General features: G+C 31.0%; 1 protein-coding gene across 1 annotated transcript in view; it reads right to left on the bottom strand.

Moving 5' to 3' along the window:
• LOC107447514 (serine/threonine-protein kinase PAK 3-like protein) overlaps positions 1–23,873 on the bottom strand; it is a gene marked incomplete at its 5' end in the record, with an annotated part of 47,298 nt that overhangs the window by 12,969 nt on the left and 10,456 nt on the right. The window contains 8 exon segments of the mRNA XM_071179343.1: positions 885–984; positions 6,470–6,562; positions 12,468–12,654; positions 15,155–15,387; positions 16,398–16,508; positions 20,103–20,179; positions 20,257–20,283; positions 22,162–22,321. Of these exon segments, the coding sequence (XP_071035444.1) occupies positions 885–984; positions 6,470–6,562; positions 12,468–12,654; positions 15,155–15,387; positions 16,398–16,508; positions 20,103–20,179; positions 20,257–20,283; positions 22,162–22,321 (988 nt within the window).

The raw sequence follows: 23,873 nt of genomic DNA, 5'->3' as shown, positions 1-23,873 counted from the left end.
ATAGTTGTTGTTATAGATTCTAGCTCAAAATTTTTTCCAGTTACTTCTTTTCTTAGTGTCTTAATTCCTATAAGCAGATGCGTTACCAATAGAACTGAAATTCTTGAATTCTGTCAATTTTGAAGGTTAATGTGAGTCTTCTACTTAGGTACCTTAAAACTGCCCCCCCCCAAAAAAAGCACACTATCTCTTCCATGCGCAGTATTCCCCATGTCCACACTATTCTTTTCTTTTAGAATGCTTCACTCTCCTCATAGAGTATCATTCTAGGCAAGGGGCAGAATATATTAATGAAAGGACTTGCTTTCTTCCCCTTGTCTGTACCCCACACTAATTTTTGTCTCTCTAGAATGCTTTACCCTCCATGCATGGTCTAATTCTAAATGATAAAAGAACGACATTTTGTGTTAAAAAATTGAACTGAAAAATTGTTCTTATCAACCATAGTGATGCTAAAAAATTAAGGACTTTTAAAAACCTTGAACCAAAATTAACTACTTTTAAAGGCCTTTATTTTCCAAAATCAATCAGTGTTTAAGGACCGTCTCATTTTAGCAATGGTATTCAGCGGAGGGCTACACGTTTTGGTGGGGAATCATCATCGGGGATGAGCCCTGGATCCACCACTTCGCCCCCCCAAACGAAGAGAACATGGATGGAATGGGTGCACACCTCATCACCACAAGGAAAGACACGGAGGGTCTCCATGTGCTGGAGGAGATTACGCATCGAAAAGTCGGTGGTCTGTTAGGAGAAATGTTTATAGTCTCTTGTGAAAAAGTGAACTTACATTGCACGCTGTCTTAATAAATGGCTATATTACTTTTTGATCTGCCCTCGTGAGTCAAAAACTAGCTTTTCCTTAAGAGAAAAAAGAGACATACTAAGTTTAATGCTTCCATCCAATCCTAATAAAATATTATCACTCTTGATATCTCTGTGAATTATTTGATTATAATGCAGAAATTCCAATGCTTGAAGAACCTATTGAAAGAAATAAACACAACGTAAAAAACTAAATAATTTTTTGAATTTATGATTAAATTATCTAGAGTAACAAGACAAGAATCACAATATTGAATTTTAAAAACACAAAAACATAAATTGCGATATTGAATTGCATAAATATGAATCCCTGCGCATGTTTTTCAGATCCCGTGAATACGAATCGCAACACGTAGTTTTGAAATCACGAATAAAAATTCAAAAAGCAATGTTTGATAGTGCAAACGCATGTATACGAATGACGCTATTGGATTTTAAAGCATAGTATTAGTGAAGATTTCTTTAAAACCATTATTCATGATAACTTATACTATAAACACACAACGTCAAAATAATTTTCAGAATTCTAAGTAATTAGCTTAATTTTACAGATTCATATTTCAAACACAGACTTGCCAACCTTACCAAAATAAAAAGAAGGAATTTTTTTTTTATTGCAAATGTGGCATAGCGCAAGAGATAAAAAATTTATTATTAATAATATATTGAGACAAATTTGATAACTTATGTGTGTCAATCAAAATTTTTTTATTATTCATATTTCATAAAATAATAATCATTCAAAAAATTATGCTTAAAATTATTTTTCAATGTTTACCATGTTCAATCTGCAACATAAATTTATTTAATATGAATTAAAACACATAACTCATTAATAAAACTTAATTTAGCATCATTATTCAGAATTCTTTATTGTTTAAGAGAATTAAAAGTGCAAGATTTTGCCTTTTTCAAAAATGCATCAGAAAATTTTTGTTCAAAACAAGAAACTCTCATGCTAGACTTCAATAAGTTCTCCAAATGTTCACTTGATAACTGAGAGCGAAACTAGGTTTGCACCGTTGTAACAAAACTAAAAACCCATTCGCAGCTTGCATTGCTATGTGGCAACGTGAAAGGATAAATTTTCATAATAAATTACATTTTTTGTTTGAGCAATTGGCCACTTTTGCCCACTTAACATCCATTCTACTTTCAGCATGTACATCAATGGGCAAATTTTCTAGCTAAAGAGAACTGAATCTCCAGTTCATCTAAGAGAGCATCAGAATTTTCAAAATTTAAAAGCTTTGTGAAGACAAAAAATCAGTTACAGAAAAATCTTATATTAGAAAATGAAGCATTTTCAATCTCATTCAGATTTAACACTTTATCACTCATAAGTATGTCATCTTTGAATGGGAATTTATGGATCATATAATCACAAACTGTTGTGAAATAATTCTTAACTGATTGGAAAAATTCTTTTTTCCCCCCTCAAACTGTAAAGTATTTACAATTTTAGATGAATTAAATCTAAATCCAACTTCTTTACAATGATATTTTACATCTAGCAAAGAAGTACACATTTTAATTGCTGAAGGAGTGACAAAGCGAACCATAACATTTTTTAAAGTTGACAATAAAAGATTGTGAAGTGGAGGAGAACTTGACTGAAGTTGGGTTCTTCAAATATAGGTAAACAATGTGCTAAGAAGACTTATACAAATCATCTGATAAAAACATGAATATTCTCTGGATAAAACACTCTTAGATAGTGCTTCATTGAAGTCTTTGCTCAATTCAAACTTCTTTAAGTTGGATGAGTTTAACTCATAGTTAATGGTTTTCTTTTTAGCTACTAAAACGTTTGAGGTACCAGCCTCAGAATTATCCTTTTTTGGAATTCTGTAATCTTTCAATGTACTGCATTTTCCCTGCTAAGTTTTCAGTTCTTCTTTGAAGAAGGATTCCATTGCTCTAGGAGTCTATTTAAAGATCAGCTTAGAGAGAGAGAGCCATGTGTTTAAGGAATTTCCTAACTTCAGTGTCATGCAATTTTTGAAATTGTTTCAACTTCTCTTTTCTTTTAGAGCTTTTGTCTAATAAAAAGGAAATGTCAATTATATACTCCTCTATGGATACAGGGAGCACAGATGCCCCGCAGCAAGGTGGAGCATATGGCAAGGGCAGCCAATGGCACATAAATTAGGAATTTCAGTTATTCCAGCAACCCCTGATTTCTTACCAATCATTGTCAGCCCCTAAAGCTAGGCAATTGTTGACATCAATATTACATTCACTCAGAGCAGTCAATAACAGATTTGCTATATTGACTCCAGTGCCTTCAGATGATGACACTGGTGAACACAAGTCTCTATGCGCTCTTCATTATAATAGGTAACACAAATAGGATATAATTTGCAGTTAGTTTTGTTACTGCCATCCGTAGCTATTGAAAAGGGACTTCTCCTAAGTATCTCAGCAATACTTTACTTTTCTGATTTTGCCATCTCTTTCAATATTGCTCAAGTTTTAGTACGCCCACATCCATATTTTCGTGCAATTTCACTATCAGCATGATCAGAGGCATTGATGGCGATGTTATGCTTAATGAGATACGATGTAAATAATGCTTCGGCACAGATAACACGTTGGTCATCATTATTTGAATTTTTTTGTTACTCAAAAGATTATTTGAGTTACGTTGATGTTTATCTGTTTGAATATGTTTCAAAATATCACCTTTCCCATGATGCAAAATCGAGAAGTCACACGTAAACGTTGAACAAAATGCATAACTTTCACCATTTCTTGAGGACTAAATGAATGGAAATTGTTCTGTGTAGCTCTTACTAAACGTTGCTCGGCTTTTTTTGCCGATATTTTCTTAATGAACAATATCACCTAAAAAACAAATTACTTGAAAAATGTGCGGTGTTAAATTATAAACACAAAGAATTGCTACGCGATTCGAGTAGAAGTTTGAAGTATTTTTTCTCCGATAAGTCGCGTCACGTGCCGCACCCAGACAGCAGCAAGTCACGTGGTTAGTGAAAGATCATTTGCTTGTGCTCTAGTCGAACTGGATACGCTGCACCAATCACAATCTTAAGTTTCTCCCTCGTAGGAAACGTAATGACTCATAGGAAACGTAGGAATGCTCCGTCACCGATAATTTTTCTTCTCTATTTCGTATTTTAGCGGGGGGTTCTTTTAAAGAAAAATCCGGAAGTGTCTAAAATAAAGAAAAAGCCGGAGATTCCAGCCTAAATCCGGAAGGAAACATAAGTAGGGCTTTGCATAAGAAATTTTTAATCAAATTTCTGTTCATAACAGCAAAATTACTTTTGACCAGAAAGTAATGAGCAAAATTTTTAACTTTAGAGAAAATTCTCTTGCACTCTGCATTACTATGCGGAATACATAGAATACCTAACATCTGCTATATTTTTGAACTGTTCAGTTTTATATAGTTCATTTTCTAGTTGCCCAATGGACACTCCCAGTAAATGATTCTGAAAACAGAAACCCATTTATGTTTTAACGACATTCGTTAGAGATGCAACGCAAACTAATGAAGTTATTGCCAGATTCCTATAGGTAAATAATGAAGTTCGTAGTCAGAGAAAAAACCACACACAGACTCACAACATGCAGTTGGGTCGTCGTGGCAGCACATAAACTGCAGTGCTGGCAAAAACGCCACCTTTAAGAAAATAGGAGAGGTATTTTTGCCATTAATACATCTCTAAAAAAGTTAAAATACAGAGAAATTTGAGAATATACACGGACGGGAGATAGTCATAAAATACGGGAGTCTTCGTTAAAAAACAAGAGACTTGGCAGGTTTGCAATGTTATCCTATCAAAAAAATTATCAAGTAGTCAAATACAAATTTGATTTTGTAAAGAACTCCAATCTGAAACAGTAGGGTCAGGTGTTTATAAAAATCAAGCTTTTTAACTGAAACCAAACTATTAAATTTATTTTACCGAATATTTTTACGCATTTTAAATTCATTAAATCCATATAGATTAAATATAAAGGCATAATCCATCGATTTTGTTTGATTGTTTTCTTACAGCAATGGACTCAAAAGAACGCATTTTGATGTATCCACTTTACCCCAGAGTGGGGTAAAGTGGGTATAGTTCTAAAATTAGTATATATTTCACTGGGGAAAAAAAACATAAGTAAATAATGTTTTAGAAATAAAAATGCTCTTAAATATATTTTGACTACACTGAGGCTATATACAAGGTATCTGCTACATTTTAGATTTTCAAATTCATGACTTTTCATGATTTTCTATGACTAATTCCAAGAATTTTTCATGACTTAACAAGTTACTATTTTCTCCCACAAAAACGCAACAATAAATTTAAAAAAGCATTATAATAACGTTAATTGAGTATAACCAAAACTGCTATACTCTGCATCTTCATATTTATAGATTTTAAATTTAAAAAACAGAGTAAAGAAAGAGTTGAAACAATAAAATAGCTGAAAAAAATACAAAAGCAAATATTTTTTTTTTTTTTTCCTTTTCTTTCTGCAGATATTCTAAAGATTCTTCTTGTTCATCAGAAAGGAAAAAAATACTCCCGATTTTTCTGTTCTCATTTCGGAATTAAAAAAATTCGCCAATGGCTGGTTTGCTTCAACTAGAATTTTAAATAGATAAAATTTAAAAAATAAATAATAAAAAAAATTTTAAATGTCAGAAGTTTAAAAGATAATTCGCTATAGAAATGATGTTTTTTCTTTCATTTTTTGAAAGAACACCATCATTTTTAAAGAACATGATTAAATCATTTTATATTCTAATAAAATATGACTGAGTGATGATTTTGTTAGGAATTCAGATATTTGGAACAGGATGAAATTGGGATTCCATTTTAAAAATTAGATTTTTCGGAGACCTAAATCCATGACTTTTTCTTAAAAATAGTAAAAATCATGACAAATTTTGTTCAATACTGAGATTCATGAATTTCCAGGTGTGTGGATACCCATGAGGCTCTTATTTAGAATGTTCTATTTGATGATACAACCTCATGTTGCAGCCAGAGTGCACTAAAGACGATGTTATCAATGATTTATTTTCAGAGTTGAAAGCAGAACAAAAAGTAATTTCAGAAAAAACAAGCAAACAAACTTCTTTTTAAAGCTAACTCATTTTTGACATAAAATTAAATGCAAACTGAAACAAAAAACATAATTGTTTATTCATTAAAAACAGCTTTATCATTCATAATTGGTAAATTTGTTTCTACGCATATAAGTTAGAATCATTTTTACAGATGCTAGATTTTATTCATAGACACCAACAGAAGCTCCGCACCGAGAAAAAGACGCCGACTAAAATTAAAATGATTTTTGAAAAAACCCCGAAAACAATTTTGAAGTCAATGGCGGTAACCCAAAAAACTAAAAACTGGAAAACACAAGCAGGAAAAAGGTTAGCCTGAAGAAGAAAAACTTCTTGAGAAGGCCAAGGCCCACCCCGGGCTGCCGAGCCACGGACGACGACTTTATTTTCAATTAGCTTTCATTATGTAATGAAAGTTAACTAAAATACTTATATATATATTTTGAACAAACAATTTCCAAATTTTTATTTTAAAAGTATAAAAACATGATTTAGTGAAAGATAGAGGGGACAAAAATGATTAGAAACATAAAAGAGGAATCATCTTACTTCTCTACAAACAGCTGCTATTTGACCTTCAGCCATACAAGTTTCAGTCACAACATCAGTCAATGAGCCACCTGGTAAGTACTCCATTATGACCTACAATTAAAAACATATAATATATCTTTTGCTTTACCAATTATTGAAGCATTTTTCTACACAGCATTTTTAATAGGAGCGTTAAATTTCACTCGCCATCTGTTATTACCCAATAAAAAATTTTTTTAGATGACATCTTTTCAACTGATTTCCTTTTTGATATTTTTTTACTCTCATAATTTTTCAAGAAAGTTATATTTAAAAGTTGGAACACACTATTCAGCGAAATGATTCATTTTAATAATTTCTTTATAATGTGTATTACTAAATTTTCTATTAAAAGTTAAATTTTTGAATAGACTAAGGGTTTAACTAAATACCTGCAAAAAAAAGTAATTTGCAGAAAAAAGCAAAAGAAAGTAGCGTAATACATACACCCTTCCCCTCCAATTGCAGGTCACCTTATTCCAGCTGCAACCAGGAGTTAGTTGTAATAGTCAAGTGTAACCTATAAAATGTAGATTCTTTCGCGACCTTCAGTAAAGAAAATGAACGACTCAAAAGAAAATGCGGAAGATGTTCCAGGGGTCTGTCAAGGTTTCTTTTTGAGAGGAACCAATTTTGTGAAAATTTAGACATAATTTGCGAAAATTAAAAATCAATGTTTCTTTTTGAGAGGAACCAATTTTGTGAAAATTTAGACATAATTTGCGAAAATTAAAAATTATATTAAAAATTCAACACAATGGGATAAAATAAAAAAAACATTTTCAGAAATTGTCACTACAAATAAAAACTATTTATGACTGGTAAATTTCTATATACATTTTTCCCATACGTTCAAAAACCTTTTTGTTATAAAATTTTGGCCTTAATAGTGCATCTAAATTTTTTTAAAAAAACATACCTTTAAAATTACTAGCACTGAAAGTTATCTTTGTTACGAAAATATTTTCGACTGGGTCAAAAAAGTTTCATAGAGAAAAAAATTTTTAGAATTTGCTTTTTTAAAGTATTTTGTGAACTACCGTTTTTCCTTAAGTTGGATTTGTGAAGGTGCCGCTAAACGGTAGTAAATTTGGCCTGGACAGAACTCTGTGACGTCAAAACTATTTACATCAACATAAATTTAGTGTGAGTAAAACTAAGAAAGAGAAAATTCCTTTTCCGACTGAGAAACGTTTCTAATTGGGAAATAAAATATTTCTTTCTCTCCCACTATCACAATGACCTGTCTGAGGGAATGTGAGCAGTTAATCATTTGACCATTAGTTGTGGGCAGGCGGTTTTTAATTTTTATTACAAAATGGTTCTTTTAAATGGGTTTGTTTCAGCTACACTGAAAGGGTGAGATGCTGAATTCTGAAAACACGTTTCCTCATAAGGCTTCTAAAGAAAAAAAATTTTCAAACCAAAACAATTGAATATAAAAAATCCCTCGCAAAAAACTACTTCGTCAAAAAACGTGTTAAAGAAAGAAAGAAACCATGATTGCACTTAATTAAAAAAAGGGAACTCTAACGCTTTCATTATTGACAAAGAAACATATATAAAGCAATAAATAAGTTTATAGATGATTAAAAATAATAAAATATGTAATTTTCTTTCTTTTTTTTAAAGATGATAGATATAGGAAATGTTGAAGTAAATGCGAGGGAAAAAAAAATATGACTGAAACTGATATGAAGAAAAGACAATGTAAAATATACAGGAAAACATACTTTTAAGAAAAAATAAAATAAATTCAATGACGGATTTAATTTCTAAGACTGAAGCTGATGTACTGATTGAAATATATTACTAGTTTATATCCATTCTTAAATAATATTTGGAAGTACATTTATTTTTTAAAACAGGCATCTTGCATTTAAAATAAAATACTCAGCAACAAAATATCTTAAAAAGTAGCCTTGCTTTATTCAATTTATTTTCCTTCAAAATTGGTTTTGAAAAAAAGTTGCGTCACTTATGTCCTGAATAGGATAAGGTGATATAGTGGCTTTGTTTCTTCCGATTCATTCATATTCTCATTTAAGCTGCCACTCAAATCTGAAAAAAAAAAAAAAAAATTCCCAGTGTTTTCTCTGTAAGTATTATGCATACACTATATTAAGAGGTCTTGAGTGATCAGTCAAGCTATACTAGTTTTAATTCCTGGAAAATTTTAAAGAAATAAGGAACAGCTTAATATACTTAAATAATGCTATAATAAATGAAATAGTTTAGTATAGCTGAAATATCATCCTTCAATATTGTAGCGCTTTGAGTGGTCACTACTTTTAAAAGACAAAAATAAGAAATAAAATTCCCTGTATTTTCTACAGTTTGTAGGGAAAAACTAAAAATTCCCTGCATTATCTCTGTTGTGATTTTTAAATTCCCTGTATTTTCCAGGTTTTTCCACTGGAGTGGTAATCCTGATAGTTTTGAAAGAATTTAATCACAAATGGAGTTAGTGTACATGAATCAGTTCCACAATGTAGAGTGCCTTCATCAATTTTACTTTAGCACCATTAGGTATTAGAATTTTTTTTATTTTTAAACCATTAAATATTTAGCTGTTTTTATTTACAAAAATTTAAATTTATTCTTACATTTATTTCATTTAGTCAATACAAATTTATTACAGAAAAGAACCGATTATTTGGAACTATTGGGACCATCGCTATTCCGTATAACTGATTCTTCCGGTTTTCTGAATCACTGCAAAAACGCCATTTTTTTTATTGGCAAACTCAAGAACAAAAAACATTTAGTTAGAAATATTTTTGAAAAGAAGAAAAAACGATAAAGTAATACACAGAAGTTTTATAAGATAAAAAGGGAAAAAAATTAAATAAAAATATATACAGGCTTAATATAAAATGTTCAAAAAATGCAATGACTCCCCTTGCTTAAGATGATAAGAAAACAGGTGTTCAATGAGTCACACTTTCTCACTGAGCTATGATTGAAAAGAAACAACTATGTAGGGAGTGAGGAAGGGGTATATTGATGATATTTAGTACAAGACTCTTACTTCTCTTCACAGTGTAGGGAACTAATGATTATTTCTAAAATAATGGTAAAGTAAACATCTTTCGAAAAATAAAGAAAAATCCTAAAACCTTAAGAATTTTTTCTTTCTTTTTTTTTAAATGGCAGGAAAGTTTAGCGAACTTCGTTCCGGTTTTCTGATTTCCGGATAAGAGGTTCTATACTGTATTTTCATTCTAAAAGATTTTATAAGGTTGCCACTCATATCAATAAAAAAAATTCCCTGTGTTTCCACTGCAAATATTATAAACAATATACGTATTAGCACACATTCACTGTGCTATACTAGAATAACGATGCTAGTCTCAGAAAAAAAGGAACAGTTTAACATAAAAGAAATAATGCCATAATAAATTAAATATAGCTGAACTATCATCTTTATATAGCCCATAGATTGCACTTTGAGAGGTCTGTATTTTTTGAAAGACAAAAATTCCCTGTTTGTATGGAAAAATTCAAAATTCCATGCATTTCCCCCCGTTATTTTAGGTGATTTTCAAATTCGTTGAACTTTCCAGATTTTCTCTGCAGAATGGCAACCCTGCTTTAGCAATGTTTTGATGCTTAAGAAGCAGTATATTTTTATAGTTTACATTTTCTTCAGTTTAAGATTTTATTTTTGTTTAAAATTTATTTAACACTAGATTGCCCAAGGAAGTCATTTTGACTGCTTTTTAATTTCAATTCGAAAAACAATGATGACACAATTTCTTAGAATTTTGTGACTTTTATAATTATTTTTATTGTTGATATTTACTAATAACTCGTTATATAACTGAAAATAATATCAAAAATAATGAAAATTGATTTTAAGCAAATTTCTTTATACATTAGTTATTTTTTCACAATCAGTCATTTTGACAGCTTTTGGGCAATATAGGTATTTCAGTCTTTCTAGTGTTAAGACTTGTGATTTTGATTCAAAGCCCGAGTTCCTGTGTTTTAAAAGTAAATAATTATTCGAAAAAATGTTATAACACGAAGTGATTTTGTAATATATCACATTACCAGGTGCTAAACTATTTAGATAAACAATAAAAATGCAAAGCAAAATATATATATATTAGTTACTAGATGGATTAAATGTATTTTACCTTAATCTCATCATCAGAATTCATCAGAAAAATCTTGTATAAATGAAAAATATACAGTGACCTCTCACTTATGCACCACCTCTTTTATGCACCTTTTTCATTTATACGACGATTTTTATAGGTCCCAGTACATTAGATAGGAAAATAATGATAAACATCCTTCGTTTATGCGTCGCTCTAAAAGTCAATTTTTCAATTATGCGCCGAAATTTTAGGCTAACATTTTAATTTTTTAATCCTTTAAATATTTTTTCTTTTTTAAAAAAAATGTTTTAAATTAAAAATGAAGCAAATAAGCAATCCTTGTTACAGATGAAAAGAAATATATGTTGTTAGATCCTATTGAATTTGCTTCCCCCTGTGACCTTTTCATTTTTGCTGTTTCTGGAAAGACATTCTTTCTAGAATTTTGAATAGGGTGTCTTATCTGTTACACCAACAACAATGAAAGCCCATTCATCTTTTAGAAAATGACCATTCCTCTTGTCCAGAGGTTAGTTTTACTCCCATGCTGTTTTCTAGAGAAAAAAAAGACACCTGGAATACGAAAGATGAAAGAGACCGCGATCACTTACTTGCAGTCAGATGGACATTATGAGTAAATAAAAGGAGGTGATCTGTTTAGTGACATTAGTAATCGAACAACTTATTGTGCAGCATATTATGACGTCAAGTACTTTTCTTAGAAATTTATCATGTGATGTTTCACCCCCTCCCATAAAACTCAAATTTTTTGTGAAGAAGTGTTCATTTATATCTAACTAAAACTTGTGGACGATGAGAACGTGGTGGATGATACTGACGAGGATGATAAAGTTCCTCCAAATCACACAACAGTATTGGAAGCTTTGGACATTATTCGTGATTATTTACAATTCAATTTTGTTTCTGAAACTCCCCCTTATCCCATTTATATGAACTGGAGGAAACTATTTTTGAAATACGTCGGCAAAAACAAATACAAACAGGTATTAAGATTATTTTGTAAGGAAATAAATTGTCTTAAGGTATGTTAAATTTTTTCTTTGCATAATTATAGTACTAAATACCAAAACAGTATAAATATTAACATTTAATCTTTAGAAACATATTTATTCATATTGTCACTGCAATTTACGTTGCGTTTTAGAATTTTGAAGTTTTTCACATATGCGCCTTTTTCTCTTGGCCCCTTACACCGGTGCATAAGTGAGAGTTCACTGTATATCTATATTCAAAAAATACATCAAGTTTTTGCACATGCACCAAGCATAAATGTTATTTTGCTAATTGAAATGTATTAACAGTGTGAAATATCTACAATAAAATTTTAAAATATGTAAATCACTAAAAATTTTAAGCAAACTCCTAATAATATGCTTTAAAAATGTTTGAACTGATGATTTCATAAAGAAAATGATTTAACTAAGAGCAGTGATCCACAACTATTGTGCCGTGGCACTTTTGTGAGCCGCCAAAATTTAGAAATGATAAATTAAAAATTATAATGCTTTTTGTCTTATGAGTAAAGCTTAAACTAAAGTATATATATATAATATCATATATATATATATACTTTTTATAATTTTTCCACGCTTTAATGGAGTGAGCATCTTTGTCGACTATAGTCCTGTCTCTGACAATCTTAAAATGAGTAGGAAATTTAATGATTATTAAAATTATGAATTAAAAAAAATCAAGGAAGCTAAATATTAACTTACATAAGGAAATAAAAGCTAACAATTAAAATAAAGATGCACAAACAATAACTAACGAACAAGTTAATAATCAATAATTAGCAACAACAAGGAATCACAAAAAACTAACTATTAATAACAGTAAACAGAGAGTCTTACCCATAACTCATCTCCAACAATGTAGCTGTCGAGATAATTTACGATGTTGGGATGTTTCTTTTCCTTCATGACTAAAATCTCATTCACAATCAGATCCTTCTTTGGTTGCTGAGGTAAATTCATTTGCTTTATAGCCACCTCCATTCCAGTTGCTGACTCTATGGCCGTGTACACTGTGCCCGATGCACTGAAATATATTAACTTCATTTAATATACATACACAGAGTTGCCACTCATATTTGGATTCCCTCTACGTATTATACACAAGAAACAATTACTGTATAAGATACTAGTTTTATATGCTAGAAAAACTTAGAGTAACAGCTGAACATACTTAAATAATGCTATAGTAAAGGAAATATTTTCCTTAAATATCCCATAGATTGCATTTTGAATGCTCACTATATTATAAAACCATTTTTACACATATAATACCATTTTTTGAGTGGTCACCATTTTATAAAACACGCCGGCCAGGTGGCCAAGCGGTTAGCGTGCCTGACTGCGAAGCCAATGGCTGCGGGTTCGAATCCCGCTCTGGGCATGGATGTTTCTCTCTGTGTTGTCCTCTGTTGTGTGTGATGTGTGAATGTGGCCCGCCCTATGAACGGGTTTGTGGCAGTGTGGCGTGGGTAGTGTAGCTCGCCTCCGTGACTTAGGTTCACAGGTGCCCACTGGGTAACGCTAAATGAGCAACACTTCCGGCATCTTCCGAGGTGAAGGACGAGAGTTCAAGTGCCTGCCGTTAAAATTTTTTTTATTTATTTTATAAAGCACTAAAATAAATTCCCTGTATTTTCCCAGGAAAACTAAAAATTTCCAGTTATTTTAGGAGACTTTTAAATTCCCAGTAACATATGGAGTCCATGAAGCCATGTACTTCATGACTTTTTCACACCATGACTGGAAACACAGCACAGATGCGACTCTGATGTTTCTCTCTTCTGAATGAGTCAGAGACATGATGGCTCAGGGGATAAAGTACTCGCCTCCCATCGAGGTGAAATGGGTCGGAATCCCGGTGAATGCGGGTCGATACGAATTCTGCATCCGGCTCGCACTGATAGCAGTGCTGACGCAAAATATCCTCAGTGGCCGGCGAACCATGGATGAGAGTCCCGCCAGGCTAACCGTGGGAGGTTCTCGTGGTTTTCCCCTTCACGTAATGCACATGCATATTAATTCCATCAAAAAGTCCTTCCCGAAGACAAAATTTTTTCCAATACTTGATATGTTGTCTTCTGGATTGGTTTCAAAATGACAAGGTTACAGAGTTGAACATTGGTAGCTGTAAACCCTAATTTGGATCAGCTGTTTAACGACAGTTATAAAATATAAATTTGCTGCCTGCATTTTTGAGCACTTTGATTATTTTCTTCACTCCTCTGTGATTTCCAGCTTCCAGATGCCTATCATTGATGCGTTGTCTGTTACATTCATAATACCTCCTGTTTTTTTCATGCACTTTTCTTTATTGATCCGCAGTAATGCCACAGCTGAAGTCACTTTTCACTTAAAGGTCCTAATAAATAACTTCAGCACAATTAAAATACAATAAGTGAATAAAGCTGGGTTAAAATGTGTTTCGCATGTAAAGGATCGAGTACAGATGAGTTGTAGTCGCAAAATGCAGCATCACATTAAAAATGCTGTTAGTAGTTGAATTCAGCGGTTGGTTACACTCAAATATCTGATTAATTGTTTGAGGTATTCATCAAGATAAGCTTTTTTTCTTATTGGCTACAAATCTGCAAAACAGTCTGACCAGACTATGAGACAACTGTACTTTTATGATATAAAGAGCTATTTCACATATATAGAATTTTAGGGATTTTTTTGTTTTGTTATCACAAGACAAAAGATTTACTACACTAATAACTATAAATTGTCTGTAATATTTTCCACTTTCAATTCACATTAAATGAACTTGTAATGTTAATTCAAAATGAATGCTAATTGAATATGATTTAAAAGATTAATTCTCAATAAAAATAAACTGAAAAACTTAGAGCAAGAAAAAAGAAAACCTTTTAATACATTAGTCATATTTATTTAAATAAGCAATGAATTGTGTAAAAATATTATTTTAATAGGGATCTTGTTTTAGGAAACTTACTCACTTTTCAGGAATTTTGTAAAATGTACGAAAAACCAAGAGAGCATTTATTAATACGTAGATACATATATATACATACATATATATATTGGCACTGTTGCAACTTGGAATTACGTATTTTATACTTTTCAATTTTCATTATTATTGCATTGTATAGATACATATATAAATAGATGTATATGTATACATATCATTGCATGTAACGTCGTTGCCGAGAGGAAGGATAAAAACAGCGAAAAAGGGGCACACTATTTATTTAATAATTAATAGAGAGAGAACAGTCATCAAAGAGACACAAAATCGCTCCTCAATAAATGTTAGGGAAAATTTTGTAAAGTAAGTCTGCAAAATGTCTCGTTTTAGGGAATGGAATAAGAGAAATCTTAGTTTATTAAATTGGTCTATTAAACAGCTTTCTCACGCTTAGTTACAGGGATAAACGTTAAAATGTAAGTTAATGCATACTTGAACTAAAAATAGATTTAAAGACAGGATGTGAAAGTATGAGCTTTTCATTTAGAATAAAGAAAAAGATAAAGGAATAATCTTAGTGGAAGCTTTTTATGCTTACCCGATGCCAATCCTTTCCATTTTGGTATAACGCCTGTTAGGATCCCCAACAGAAACTAAACTTTTAATTTTCTCAACTAACTCTGCTTCAGATAACTTTTTCCTTGTTTTCACGGAAGAAGTTGTTGTGGGAGCTGGTGTCATTGTTGCAGGGGCATTGTTGTTATTGGCAATGTCCCTCCTGTCATATCCCAATGCTTTATTCTTGACTTCATCATCCACGGGTTTTGTATACTACAAAATTAAAAAAGTATATTTCTACAATTCAGTTTATTTTCTTTAAAAGAAAACAGCACCCTCAAATAGAGATTTTTCTGCCATGAAGGAATCAAGTGAACAACATATTGTCTTTAAATAGACACTGTCGTTAAGTAAAGCACCATTTAAACAGGGACTCAACTGAGTATTAAATTAATTTCAAATATTTTTTTTGTTAAAATGTTCTTTTCTATAAACATTGTATTTTGAAAATATTAGAATCACACATAAAAACAAATTACTGCAATAAAAAAACATTTGCAAACACAAAAATAAAATTCTTTAATAGCATGTCATTCCCATTCCATTTAAATTAACAAAAAAAAAAGTTTTTAGTTTAGGTTGTTCTATAATATCAATTAACCAGTTTAAAAAATATCAGAACATATAGATGACGATTTGATTTTATATCAAGCATTTTTTAAAGACATTATAGTAATGTCAACAAAATAGGAAAATCAAAATTTTTTTTTTTTTTTTAAATTTGAACCTATGTATAAAAAATGTTACATAATATAATTCCACTTTCAAAAGCACAATGATTATCATTCATGACACGAGAAGAAGTTATTGACAGAATTAAATAAATTCTGTTAACAGGGTAGCCACTCAAACCTGAAAGGAAAAAAAAATTCCCCGTGTTTTCTATGTATACACAATATGTTAAGAAGAAACAACAATTCTCTTGTGTGATTATTAATTGTGGGGCAAACTTAGAGCAGGACAAATAATAAATTCAAATAGTTTAGTATAGCTGAAATATCCCATAGATTATGCTTTGAGTAGTCACCATTTTTTAAAAGATGAAAATAAGAAACAAAATTCTCCATATTTTCATAGTTTGTAAAGGAAAAAATCTAAATTCCCTGTTATTTTAGATGATTTTTAAATTCCCTATATTTTCCAGGTTTTCCCTTTGGAGTGGCAACCTTCGTTAGGCTTAAACCTAATTAATTATAAATCTGAAACTGGTTATCTTTACTAACAATAGATTTAGTTTTCTCAGGCCTAGCAGCAACAGGTGGTGGGGGTGGTTCAGGCTCTTCTGGCTCCTCTTCAGGTGTCGTCGGAGGAGTCCGTTCTAGCTTTCGAGTAGGCTGAAACAATAAAATCTTATGTAACTATTTAATACATCTTATTAAGGCAAAGATTTAGTCAAAATAAATTTTTGTTGGTTTAAATTACGATTTGAACTAATTGATATATTTTTTTTTGTAAATTATCAATTTAAATAATTCTTTTTTGAAAAAAAAATCATTGATTTAAATAGAGTGGTGTTTTTTAACAAAAAATCCTCAATTTAAAAAATATCCAAAGCATTAACTTATGAGATTTTTTAAATCTCTTTTTATAGACTTTCATAGTTTTAAAATTTATAGTAAATAATATTGATGTTAATAAGTTTCAATAAGCAAAATTATATAATTACTCTGTTTGTAATAAGCTACCCTAATTTCAAAATGGCATTTTTTAAAAATCCTATAATATTTCCAAATCTTTTTTTAAAATGCAAATAAAGAAAAAGACTGAAATTTTAATGCTTTTTCTTATGTTTCTGTAAATAGTATAAAATTTTTGTAAAAATCATGAGGCTGATGAAAATTCTATGGAATCCTAATTTTAGAAACATTATTTTTAAAACCACATTTCATTTCAATACACCAAATACATTTCTCAGTCCTTAAGTACAGACAACTTTAAAAAAGAAATGATTCTGCATGGCATAATAAAAGCTGTTTTACGATGAACATAGATTTCCCTTTTTTTAAAAGATTAAATTAATGAGTTAAGTTATTATTTTATGAGTTAAGTTATCATCCCATTTTAGCGAAATCAGTGAAAATTTCAATGTAACGAATATTTTCTGAATCCCCATGGAAACTATGAATTAAAAATACAGATATTACGAAATTCATAATCTGATTTAACAACGGGTAAACCAAGCAACAATTCTCATTTTCTCTCATGATCAAAGCACTTTTCCATGCTTCAAAAGTACCCAACCATCTCAGAATTCAACTATTTTGCGCCTTCTAAAAATAAAAAAGTCTCAGATATGAAGGGGTAAAAAAAAAAATAGACTTAACTCAATCATTTGTACAAAAAAAATTACGTAATTTCTGATAGGTAAGTAATCTATTGTTCGTTTTAAAATATTTTCTACAAATAGAGTACAAAATAGATCAAAGCTGTAATTAAATGCAATATTTATTATTTTTTTATGCAGAATTGAATTAAACAACCTAATATGAAATTGACTGTATATAAAGAAATAAAAAAAATTGCAGAGATAAATTTATTATTGAACTGACTAGCATCAGAGCAAATTAATGAAGAAAAAATTTGCTCAAATGTTTATTAAAATGTGCGAAGAGAGTAAAGCCACAAATAGGACTTTTTTTTCAAAATATGATCTACTTTATTGGCTTTTCAGTATTATTGATCTTATTTTTCACTTTAAATATTACTTATAATAAGGCTAGATAAGGACAGCTTGAAAATCCCTCTTATATAATTTCACATTTTGAAGAAAAAAAATCAATTTGCAATATTTACACAGTTATAATTTGAATATTCAATTTATTTATTTTTTAGAACCGTCGTTGAACAGCTGACTAAATCTTGGGTTTATGACTACTGAAATTCAATTCCATAGTCTTATAATTTTGGACCCAACCCAGAACACAAGGGAACTTCTTGATGAACTATTGGGAGAAATCTGCCTTTGTGGAGGAGTTTTTTGATGGAACTAACCTGCATTTGCGTTATATGGAGAGGAAAACCTCCCACAGTTAGCTTGATGGCAAGGGGACCCTAACCCATGATTTCGTTTACTACTGAGGCTATTTTACATCAGCACTGTGGTCGGTGCAAGTCGGATGCAGAATTCAAATTGACCAACCATCACTGGAATTCAAAACCGGTTCACCTCATTGGCCCAATTTTTGGGTTTAAGACTACTCATGTTCAACACTGAAGTCTTGCAATTTTGAACCCAAACCAGAAGACAAGGAAACTCTTTGTTATGGGTACCTGAACGACTTTGTGACCTGACAAATTTAATGTGCATCAGTCACCATTTACTACATGGGGAGTCTTCGTCCGTTGGGGATCCAACCGACGACCTTCGGACATGGGCCCAGCGCCCTACCTACCAGGCTACCCCAGATTATAATTTGAATATTGAACTGGATCTTTTGTTCGGTAGATAAACAAACTTACTAGAGATGTTAATCAGGTAACTGGTGTAAACAAAACCTATTTTACTCTAGTCACCTTTGGGACAGAAACAGACATCTGATTAAAGAGAAATGTCCTATCAGAAGGACCTAGCAAATTCAGAAATTTAAGGATAAAAAGTATTATTACTATTATTTAGTTTTTTTCTATATCATTGCAATTATTCTATAAGCAATTTACGGCGTTAAATTTCGTTATTAGTTTCCCATAAACGGAAAACTCTCGTAAGTGGACAATTTTATCTTGTAAAATATTTGTTCAATAGAAAATTATATGATTTTTATTATGTTTTTAAATATATTATAGGCCAATATCTCCGCTTAACAAAAGATTCAAACCATGTATTACATAACAGGGTACTGGTGTACCCTACCAGAGGAAATTATTATAGGCCAATTAGGGAGTGTACAATGCGACCCTATAGGTTACTATGTGTGGTGTGATCATGGGATCACCACAATGTTTACTTTTCCTACTGGGCTGTCTCCAACAGGAGTCAGCCCAGTAGGAAAGTAGGTGTCCTTTCTTCGTTGCCTTTGCAGGATCTCTAGGGTTCGACTCCTAGCTCGTCTTTAGAGATTCTTGCAACCGCTAGGGAGGGGACGCTATCTTTTGGAGATAGACCAGTATTCCCCGTGGATCTCAACTGAGTGGTTGCCTTTTTTAGAGCAGCGTCTTTTTTTGTGTTTTCCCCCTGTGTGCTCTAGAGTTTACTCTTTCATTTTTACGTTTATAAGTTTCTGCAACCTTATCTTCTAATTATTTGATGCATCATGTAATTCTACAAAAAAAAAAACAATTATTTCAATATGTTAAATTAAATTCCTATCTACTCCCTGGAGCACACAGGGAGGACCCAGCATCCACGTGGTGGATTTTCACCTTTTGTAAATTGGTGAGTTGTGTACTATAAATGCATATGATCTAAGAACTAAAATAAACAAAAAATGATAAACTTTTTCTACGAAATCCTGTGGTGTTTTTTCTTGCTCACAAAATTTGCCAGCCTTCGGCATAATTTAGAAAAATGATTTGTNTAGAGATGCAACATATAAATATTTGGTATTTAGCCTATACTGCTGAACACAGAATGTTCATTTCGGACGAATAAAGGAAGAAGCGTCTGCCAAAGACAAAACTTGTTCGTTTACACCTGTCTTTCTACCCCCCCTCTGGGAAGAATTTATTCGATTAACAAAACAATAATGAAGATAAACAAATTTGTGAAGGGTCCCATTAAAAAAAAAAAGTATTTTGCGAAGGGTCCATTTTTATGAAAAGACAATTTGTGAAAGGTCAGTTAACGGACCTAAATTTCTTCTAAACAGACCCCTACTATTGCTACATGGCCCTATATCTCCCCTTAATATTGACCCACACCATTCAAACATATTATATTACAGGTATTCATACATGCCATAAATCCAACTGGTTCATCAGCACATACTTACAGATACTGGTAGAGAAGGAACAATGGCATTGATTGCATATTTATCAGCAAGGTAGCTTGGTCGAGGTGAGGGATCTCCTGAAAATAAATATTAATGTCTACCATAAATGACTTCACATTCAAGTGTCAAGTGATAGAAATACAATAGTACCTACTCGAATGCCACACACTCGTTAAGTCAGCTTTGAAAATACAAAATTTGATTAAATACACATGCAATTTTAGGAAATTTGTACGGTTCTAACTATTATACTGAAAATAAAAAACAAAACAGTGAGATCTGCAAATCATTACCATAATAAGAAATGAATGATTTAAACGAAGAGTATTGCAGAATTTCACGTAACAAATATTTTCTTCATGATAATCAAAAAAGTGCCTGGAAAATGGCACACTAACTTTTTTAACTTGTAAGAAAGAAAAAATTGGCTTTCAACATATCTTTCCTTGTAATGATAATGAATTATTTTATATGAATATGTAGTGTATCTTCAACTACAAAAATACAATTCCAATTCACTAGTATGTAAGACGTGTGTAAACTCGATTCTACGTTGGGGGTACCTTTTCATAGATAAAGGTCGACACTGTCGTTAGTTATTATCTTCACTCAGTCATCCAATTGACAACACTCAGAAATGGTTAAGAATAATAGAAGAATCTTGAAGATGCACCTACTGATGGTTGGTTTTGGGAGGGGGGATTGGATTTTTTTTAAAATCCTCTATTGCGCAAATGATATTACGAAAAACAGAAAAGTAAAATCCAACAATTAAATCGAGTGTCAAATTCTCTGACAATGACAATTCACGGTTCAGAGGTAATATTGTGTTTACCACTGACAATTCACAGACTTTTTTTTTTGGAATCTTCTTTTCCCAAACTATTCCCGGGGCTTACGAATCTGTATCTGTCATTTTACTTTCAGGCAATATCGTTGTTCAATTTCGGAATTTTCTTTCCAGATTCTAAATTTAACAGGATCTGACTTTAGAAAAAGATTCATACTTATTTGTTATTTTATTTCGTTTTTATTTTTTAAAACTTTATGTTCTTATAAGGAGTGGCAAAACTTTGTCGTATTTTTAATTAAATATTCTCAATTTTTCTTCCCCTATTTAATCCATTTTTTTAAATAATGCGTTAATGTTTTATAACTCACTTTGAAATCATTTAATGCTAGCTTGATGGTTTTTGTACTTGTTCCCCCACAAGCATAGCTAATTATATTAATAATTTACTAAATTATAATTTACAAATTCCTGATTATTTTTTAAATGATTAAATTAAGCTCAACACTATTTCTACTTTACAATTGAATAAAAAATAGTCATAGTTTAGTTTAATCGCTTTCGACTTTCCATTTCACCTTTTTTCAGTAAATATATATATATATATATATATATATAAATTGTTCATTTCTTTCATCTGATATGCGCGTGCAATGCATTTTCTTTACCACCTCGTAAATCAAAGAGAAAACGAAATCCTTTATGTTTGAATGACAGCAGATCATCAGAAAAATTATTCTTTCAGACAAACAGGAGAAAATAAAACATTTGTCCCTTTCCTGCCCCACTATTTATCTAAAGATCTTCGAGGTCACTGAAGAAATATTGAAGTTTTGACAAACGTGAAGTCAAATTTCTACTTTTTTCCCCTCAATCGCTCTGGTTTAAAATGGCGGGAGATCCAAGCAAACATTTTCCCGATTTTTTTGGATACCGGATAAATGGTTCTCTGCTGCATTACAAAATATACGATGAAACACACAGAAATTAGGTAATGAAATAAAATAAAAAATAATTCTAAGTTGTATATGTATCATTAGTTGTTCCACAGTCTCTCTTCATGTCTTGTGGAGCAACTTTGGAGTTTCAGTTGAGATCATGATTCAATCTGTTAAATAGCTAATATCAATAACTGTTTCGAAAATAAATTTATAATATCCTGGTATTCATTTAGGCATTTTTTCCACAATTAATTCAGTAAGTTGAAAAAGAAAATATTTGCATTTTTATTGCAAGAAATGCCACGTAGATCATTCAAAAGGTTCTCACCATATGTTTTGTTCATAGTCATGTATTTAGATTCTTGTTTCTCTTTGGTACTAGCATCATACCAATTCAGAACATCCAAAACTGCTTGGGGATTTTGTTTTTGTTCTGATTTGGTAATGTTAGAACTTTGTAACAGTCTAGCCCAGGATTCTGGCATACCCTGCAATCAAAAGTAGTACTCATTAAATAACCTAAAATGTCAAATATTTAAACAAATATTTAAAACACGTCATTAGATAAACTCTAAAAAATTATACTCTACCCTGTGGCAGAATAGCTGCGACATGGCGACATTGTCGCAGAACGCAGTCTTTCTTGCAGAAAGATTTAATTTTCTTTTGAAAAGTAAAACATTTTAGCTCTCTATTCTACAGAAGACAGAAGTTTACACGTAATATTTGAATAATGCATTTAGATAATCACTTTTTGATGCACTTAATTTACTCCGGTAGTATTCTAAACCGACGTAATGTTTCGATTGTATTTCAGGCAGTGATTGCTTTTTATTTTCACGTGGTTTTTAAATTTCATGATATATTTCAAACAATGTGGAAATTACTTTTTAAGGCAATGATTCTATCGAATTTTTGGCAGTTATTCCTATTGATTTTTCAACAGTTCTTAAATCTGATATTTTTTATGCGTTATTACAATTATTTATTATAGATTTCAATTCACATTATTTTGTCGATCTTTTTTTTTCTTTCGAAAACGGATTTCATAATTATTTTTTTATTGTGATAATTATTTACAAAATGCGAAGGAAATAATTTGTGTGCCCCCGTCAACAAAATGTGAAAATAACACGCATAATATTAGAATAAAAAATTATTACATGTTTACAAAATTATAGTTCTTGTTGTAAACACAGAACTTTTGTTAATTATTTATTAAATTAGTAATCATTAATAGTTATTTAGTAGTTATTAATTAAATTAGTAACATATATAGTGGTTATTATTAAAAGTATCTTGCAGAAAGAGTTTAGTGCTAGAGAGTTTTGTCGCAGATAGCTCTAAAAAATTCTGCCACAGGGATGCTCTAAAACAGTGAATCTCAGCCACTTTTGTGTGCCGCCAAATGATACAGCAAAAATTATGATACTTTTTTCGTTACGAGTAAAATTTAAACTAAAATAAAAATATATATACATACATATACAGGGTTGACACAAAAAAAAATGAAGAAAATAGTTGCCTAAATAAGAACAAAAATTCATCAAAAATATAACTAAAATTTTGTTAATGACTTATTGTCATATACCATGATCCATTCTGTCAAGTTGGTGGCAAATATAATTTTAATGAGAACATAAATATGTGTGTGTGTGTATATATATATATATATATATATATACAGTAGGGAACCGATTATCCGGAACGATTGGGACCATCGCTATTCCGGATAACTGATTTTTCCGGTTTTCTGAATCGCTACAAAAAACCGTTTTTTTTATTGTTAAATCCAACTAAAAAAAATTTTTTTTTTTGGAAATAATCTTAAAAAGAAGAAAAACCGATGAAGTAATACACTAATGATTATTTCCAAAATGATGGTAAGGTGAACATCTTTCAAAAAAGAAAGAAAAATCCTAAAATCTTATGAGGAAAAAAATTTTTTTTTTAAAAATGGCGGGAAAATGTATTGAATTTCGTTCCGGTTTTTTGGTTTTCCGGTTTTCTGATTTCCGGATAACGGGTTCTGTACTGTAT

Source organism: Parasteatoda tepidariorum, chromosome 4, assembly GCF_043381705.1.
Source record: "Parasteatoda tepidariorum isolate YZ-2023 chromosome 4, CAS_Ptep_4.0, whole genome shotgun sequence".
NCBI lineage: Eukaryota > Metazoa > Arthropoda > Arachnida > Araneae > Theridiidae > Parasteatoda > Parasteatoda tepidariorum.
Note: the sequence above shows the minus strand (reverse complement) of the source record. Positions and strands in the feature narration are given on the sequence as shown.